Source organism: Quercus suber, unplaced genomic scaffold (genome assembly GCF_002906115.3).
Source record: "Quercus suber isolate HL8 unplaced genomic scaffold, Cork oak 2.0 scaffold_885, whole genome shotgun sequence".
NCBI classification, from domain to species: Eukaryota; Viridiplantae; Streptophyta; class Magnoliopsida; order Fagales; family Fagaceae; genus Quercus; species Quercus suber.
The window spans coordinates 97294-104378 of NW_027070312.1; the positions used below are offsets into that span (position 1 = coordinate 97294).

At 31.3% G+C, this 7085-nt stretch overlaps 1 protein-coding gene across 1 annotated transcript; it reads left to right on the forward strand.

The window, feature by feature from the left end:
- Positions 1-3560: 3560 nt before the first annotated feature.
- On the forward strand, positions 3561-4658 carry LOC112038474 (receptor-like protein 11). The gene has a single exon (XM_024071281.2). It carries the CDS (start codon positions 3561-3563, stop codon positions 4656-4658), a length of 1098 nt encoding a protein of 365 aa, XP_023927049.2.
- The last annotated feature ends 2427 nt before the right edge of the window (positions 4659-7085 follow it).

Sequence of the window (7085 nt, forward strand, 5' to 3'; positions counted from 1 at the left end):
AGTTTATTATTATTGAGGCTCGAGTAGCTGAGTTTTCTTAGATTGGCAATTTGTGGAGGAATGGACGCATTGATAAGGTTGGAACCAAGAGACAAATAGGTCAAACTGGTTAAGTAACCCAACGAGAAAGGGATTGGACCAATGAGCATGTTATATTCTAGGTCCAAAAGAACCAGCTTCTTTAGCTTTCGTATGTTTGAGGGAATGGTACCAATAAGTTTATTTGAACTGAGATGTAATTCTAGAAGGTTATTCAAATTCCCCAATTCTACAAGACTAACACGTACAACCATTATGGAAATGGAAATGGGGAGTGAGCCATGCTTGTGAAGCGTGTAGTTGCTGTGTGCTACTTGTGACTTTAATACACATACTGTAAGTCATCCGAGAAGTTTTCTTGAGACATCCAGGTAACTTCGTGGGATGACTATCCTTTCAACGTAGTCCAGGTCTTCTAAATCATTGAGAAGAATCCAACTAGTGAAAAAATTTCCATTGCAATCATTTCATGGTGCAATAACGACATATTTTATACATCTCTCTCTCTCTCTCTCTGGATTTAGGATACAATTAATGGCCTTGAAATCTTGTTTAAAAGGCATCATCCACTCCTTTCTTTTACATTACAAATTCCAATATGAATTCCTTGGGTGCAATCATAATTCCCATCACACGCTCTGAATCTGCGCTACTCTCTTTCAAACTTCTTAGTTGAGGACTTGGCTGATGGCCCACATGACATCCAAGTCAATAGTCACTACTCTTCTTCAAAAGGCCATAGAATTCTGCCATTTTGGGTTCTAATCTGGAGATGTAAATATTTCAGTTAAATATGGTATCTTTTTTATAGAAGTAATATCAATCTTTTTATAAATATATAATTTTGTCATTTTTGGTTTTTTTTTTTTTTTATTGATATTATTCTTTTTTTAAGTGATCCATATTCTTCTAACTACTGTTATTATGTATATTATTTTCCTAAATTCTTTTGGTAGAACTAAAATATTTAAGATTCAAATTTATTATTTAAATTTCTTATTCTCTTAAGAAAATTATCATGAAAATCAAAATTTATCATATAATTACAACAAATAATTGGTAGGCACATTCAAAGACATAGCCATATAAATTGTATTTTAATATAAATTCAAATTATCACTTCCAAACTAATGAATGACATGATTAACTCAAAAAAAAAAAAAAAAAAAAAAAAAAAAAAAAAAAAAAAAAAAAAAAAAAAAAAAAAGATCAAACCAAAGCTATAAAAGAAAGATAGAGGACTTGTGGCGGCGAACTCAAAAAATGCAACACTAAAACGTATCAACCCAAAATAGATATATTAAAAACCATAAAAATTCATCAACCTAAAGTAGAGTTGCAAGACAAAATTTAAAAACTAGAGAGAGGGATAGCATAATCACCTTCTTTTCAAGAGAATATGAGAGCAAATAGCAAATATATAGATTAAAATATAATAAGAATACTCAAAATAAAATGTATACTTGTAAACACTATATTATCCAAGCCATGCTATGTAACATAATAACATTATATCATATATACTATATTTACATTAAAATAGGATCACATCTAACAATAAAAAAAAATAATAATAATAACAACCTTATTTATTTATAGTTTATGTTACACCACCCATTATTTTTTAATTTATTCATAATTTGAAAATCTTATCTTTAAATTATATGTTCTATATGATCTTAACTTTCAAATTTTCATGTCAATTGAATGTTATTTACCATTCAATCCATAAACTAATCTCTTATGCATTATTTTAAACTATAAAAACTTGAATTTAAACAATTGATTGGTAATATGGCTAATAATTTTTAATAACTTTGAATTTTACAAATATTGGAAATATACGAAGATAATGTAATCTAATTGTAGATTTGTCAAAATTTGTATCTAATTAATAAAATTTGAGTGCTATAATATCAAGTTACACTAGATGTAATTTGAACACAACTTTATATGTATATAAAAATGATAACATAACCACTTATATGGCACAACTGAAATATAACAACAATAAATGCAACATATTTTTTAGATATTATAATGATATTGATTATACACCTTAATAATTTAGAGATATGAGTTGAATGCAAGTTAATGAGTGCGCTACTTTTTTCCTTTTTTTTTTTCTTTAAACATTGAATGAACGAACACCAACGTGATTCTCATCTACGTACACATTAATAATTTAAAGATATGACTTGACTGAAAGTCAAGTTAATGACTTATCAAAAAAAATAAAAGTCAAGTTAATGAGTGCGTTACTTTTTTTTTCTTTGTTTTTCCTTTAAACATTGAATGAACAAACACCAACGTGATTCTCACTAAATCTACATGAAATCTACCCGCATGATTTCCTCAAAATCATCTAGGATACATAAATACATATTTCTTAAATTTTTAATTTCAAAGTAAGTATTAAATTTGCAATCACAATTAGGCAGTGGCTCTCATATCATATCAGCAGTTTTGAATTTTTCACGAATAGTGAATAAAGCTTACCCAATGGTTGAACGAATTAAAGAAAAAAAGACCATAAATTATAAGATAAACAAATAGAAATAGAAAGGGAGAAAAACTAAAAGAAAAAAAAAATGTACATTGGAAAAAGAACACTACGTTGTCATTGTCAATGTCATTTTTTATTCAAAGTTTCAAACCACTTCTAAAGTATTTGGTAAGCCAAATTAGATATTGCAAAGGAGTAAGGAGAGAACCGGCTAAGCCAAGAGAAGAATGTTGAGCCAAAGAGATGACTTTTAACTTTAAGTTGTAGAAAAGGAAAATGAAAGTCGCATAAACTTTTAGGAAATGATGTTGAAAGTTGAAACTTCTAAAAGAAGCCAAAAATAAAAGTCAAAGCTAAACAAGAATGAGTGTCAGATAATTGGACTGGGGAGAGACCGAGAGACACGAAAAAATCACAAATGGATTGGAGAGAGGGCAATTATTTTCTTGTGGGGGCCAGTTCTTATAAAAAAGATGACGTGTCTTATTTTTACCCACTATAAATCAACTTTTAAAAATTTTTGCGGGGGCCATAGCGCAAATAATGTGAAGTGAAAATTTCCACATTGCGAGTTGTTGGAAATTGGAATTGCTGCGAAATTCGACTTTTTTTTTTTTTTTAACTTTTTTGCGTTCTCAGCATGAATTGAGGATTTTGTTTCTCGGCGACAACAAAATTCAGGGTCAAATACCAAACTGGATATTCAAGATAGGGAAACAAACTCTCTTATCGTTGGATCTATCCTTCAACTTCCTTACAACTTTTGACTCTTTCGATCACGCTCTGCCAATTCTTCCATGGGATAGTTTACTTCAATTGGATCTTTCTTCCAACAAGCTGCAAGGATCACTTCCAATTCCTCCACCTTCCATCGCCCAATACAATGTCTCAAAACAATAAATTGACTGGAGAAATCTCACCATTGTTTTGCAATCTTAGCTCAATTGTAATGCTGGATCTCTCACACAACAACTTGGGGGGCATGCTTCCCAAATGCTTGAGCAAATTGAGCGACATGGTAGTATTGAATTTACAAAACAACAATTTCTGTGGAATACTTCCTGGAATATACATGGAACAAAGTAGATTGAAAGCAATTGATGTAAGTTATAATCAATTAAAAGGGCAAGTACCAAGATCATTGTCCGACTGCACAATGCTGGAGATTCTTCTTCTTGGTAACAATCGATTTTCTGACACTTTTCCCTCTTGGTTGGGGAAGCTTCCAAGGTTGAGGGTTCTAAGTTTGCAATCTAATGGGTTCCATGGTGCAATTGGAAAACCTGAAAGCAGTCTTAATTTCCGCAAGTTGCAAATCATTGATGTCTCTTTCAATAACTTTACAGGTAAGTTACCATATGAGGACTTCCAAAGTTGGACCTCCATGAAAGTTGCCAACTTGACATTTGATAGGGATAATGTTTATATGGTTGCCGTCATAAGCACCCCATTACGGTATTTCAATTATTTTAAAATTGATGTTAGTTACACCTTGGAAATGACAAACAAAGGCATCAAGACACTTTATGAAAAGATCCAAGATCATCTTATCGCTATTGATCTCTCTAGCAATAAATTTGATGGAGAAATTTCAGAAGTCATTGGAAATCTAAAGGGGCTTCATTTGCTCAACATATCTAACAACATTCGCATTGGTCCTATCCCATCTTCTTTAGGGAACTTAACGGAGCTTGAATCTTTGGACCTTTCTCAAAATGGGCTCTCAGGAGAAATTCTTCAGCAATTATTGCAACTCACATTCCTTACATTCTTCAATGCCTCAAATAACCATCTCACGGGGCCTATTCCACAAGGTAAACAATTCTCTACCTTTGAAAATGATTCATATTTGGGAAATACAGGTTTGTGTGGTGTGCCTTTGACTAAGAAATGCAAAATTTCTGAGACATTGACACAACCACCACTAAATTCCGAACAAGGTGAAGGTTCAAATTTTCCCAATAAATTTGATTGGGTAGTTATAATGATGGGATATGGGAGTGGGTTAATAAATGAGATCGTTATTGGGAATGAACTGACCAGAAGAAATTGGAGTGGTTTCTCAAGAATTTGGAAGAAAGCAGTAAAAGTGAAAGTAGAAAGGGGAAAATAAAGCAATTTTGTAGCTGGATTTGATTAACGAAGATTTTCTTCAGAGATTTCCGTCCATGAAGTTCTCCATTTCAGCTAATACATGTCTAAAAATCTACCATGTCTATAATGTATTAGGGTCTTATATATTTTGTCATTACACTATTTTTTATTTTTCTTTTGAACTTTTTTTCATGTTATGATGGTATTGAAATATTGCATGTTTGATATCGTATGTACGAAGGTTTGAAACTTTTATGAAGAGAGAGAGAGAGAGAGAGAGAGAAGAAGAAGAAGAAGAAGAAGAAGAAGAAGAGAAGAAGAAGAAGAAGTTGTTATGTAGCTAAATTGTATTTGTGACTTCAAATTTCATGATTGGAGCTTGACAAAACACGAGCCTAGAATAGGATAATCTATTATTCATTGATTTTACTACTGTCTGGCATAATCTATTATTACTAGGTTATTACTAGGATAACCTAGTAATAATTACTAATTACATTCTTTATGGTGCCTCATATATATATATATATATATATATATATAGAACCTAACCTCTAATCTCTATCATCTATTTATCTAAAAAATAAAAAGTGGGGTTGTACCTGAGATTAGTAAAGTTCCTTTATGGATAAAACATTTAAAATAAACTTCAAACAATATTGGTACTTTTTCTTTTTGGAGAGAATAAAACAATATTGGTACTGATTATGATAAATTACCCATAAAAAAAAGTTTAAATTTAATGTAACGTGGTTCTACACTCCATATAATTTTTTTTTCCTTGATGAATACCATATAACTAAATTTGATCATACCAAAATAGCAATATCTAATTAAGGAAAGAAGTTTTCCAAGTTGCAATGCAAAAATAAGTTAATAATTGATAGTTCACTGCATTGTTCGTGTTTCCAAATATATATATATATATATATAAAAGAAAAATAAAGCTAGAATTTAAATGGGAAAAAAAAAAATCCAAAACCATTCAACAAAAGTTTCTATGAAAAAAAAATGAACAAATTTATTTAAGAATGTTTGTTCGTTTAGACCCTTTAAACCAGATTGTTTAACCTAATTTATTAACCAAGTAATTACTTAAATTAATTATTCAGATCTAGGTTAAACGAAAATAAATCATATCATGCAAAGATGCAGAAAAGTAAATAACATACGATATGATGACCCAAGAAAACTGATGAAATGAATCGTTTTAAAGTAAAAACATGGGGATGATTTGACCAACTATTCTCAAGGTAAAGTAAATCCACTATAAGAGACTTGAAGTTTTTACAATAAGATTTAATCCTAAATCTATTGCTAGCTCATGTAGTAACTTACTAATATGACTACGTGCAAGCTCTGAATCCACAGACTTCTTCTCTTCTTAAATTTACACCAACACAAGCCGCCTTACTTGTGACTTTGAGATCCCACTCAAAAGTTTCAGATTACCATCAGTAATGATCTTGATGTAGCAACTATGTTCTACCAATGCTTGATTGTAGTTTTGACTTCGGTAGATTCTTGTGTAATTAGAAGGTACAAAACCTCTTAGATCTCACAAATAGTAACACACAAGTCTTCCAAAAATCTTCTAAATGTGGTTAGAGTTTTCCTTTTATATGTGGAGAAGTTTAGATGAAACCCTAAACGTCTTTGCGGGCTTGGGCCTATTTAAAAATTTTGTAGAAAAAACTAGACCTGTGATTTTCGATTGGTCAAGCCTAATTCTCGATCTATCAAGCAAGGCAGAACCATGCTTCCTCTTTCTGCAATAGGTTGGACTTAAACCTTGAAACAACCACTTTTAAGTATTGCCTAAAGACCTAGACTATACATGTTTTGTTCTTGGTTTGCCAACAATACAAATATGATTCTAAATATTTAAATCTAGATCCTTAGAACTTAACAAAGAAAATTCCATGGTACTAATATCTTGGCAAACTTGTGAGTTGTGACCTATATCTTGGCTTGAGAGGCCGTGGATTATACGCCAAATGCCCCTTCAATTATTGAGACTTAGAGACACGAGTTTCTTTGGTAAGCTATTAGATTCAACTAGAAGGTTGCCCACGCGTTGCGTGGATAATGTTGTAAGCTTTTATGTAAAATGGTTTTTGAAATTTTTGTACATATATTATAGCATAAATGGTGGATATTTTCATTACTAAAATCACCTACAATTATAGTAGAAACTTTAGAGCATGTAGCCATATTTTGTTGCCTACCATCAGTTGATCGTAAACCAATTAATTGCAAGAATACATTATGCATATCAAACTCCTTGAACCTATTCCTTGTCATACGAAATGTCTAACTAAGGCGTTGATCTTATGAAGCATCTTCAATAATATTTTAACTATAGCAGTGCTAAGGTTGCATAGTGATTCATGTCTAGGCAAAGCAACAAACACACTTTGGTATTGTCAAGGCTCTTGCGGACTAC

What these genes read in the sequence shown, in the direction of transcription:
- LOC112038474 (XM_024071281.2), top strand. Translation starts at nt 3,561, where the DNA reads ATGGTAGTATTGAATTTACAAAACAACAATTTCTGTGGAATACTTCCT.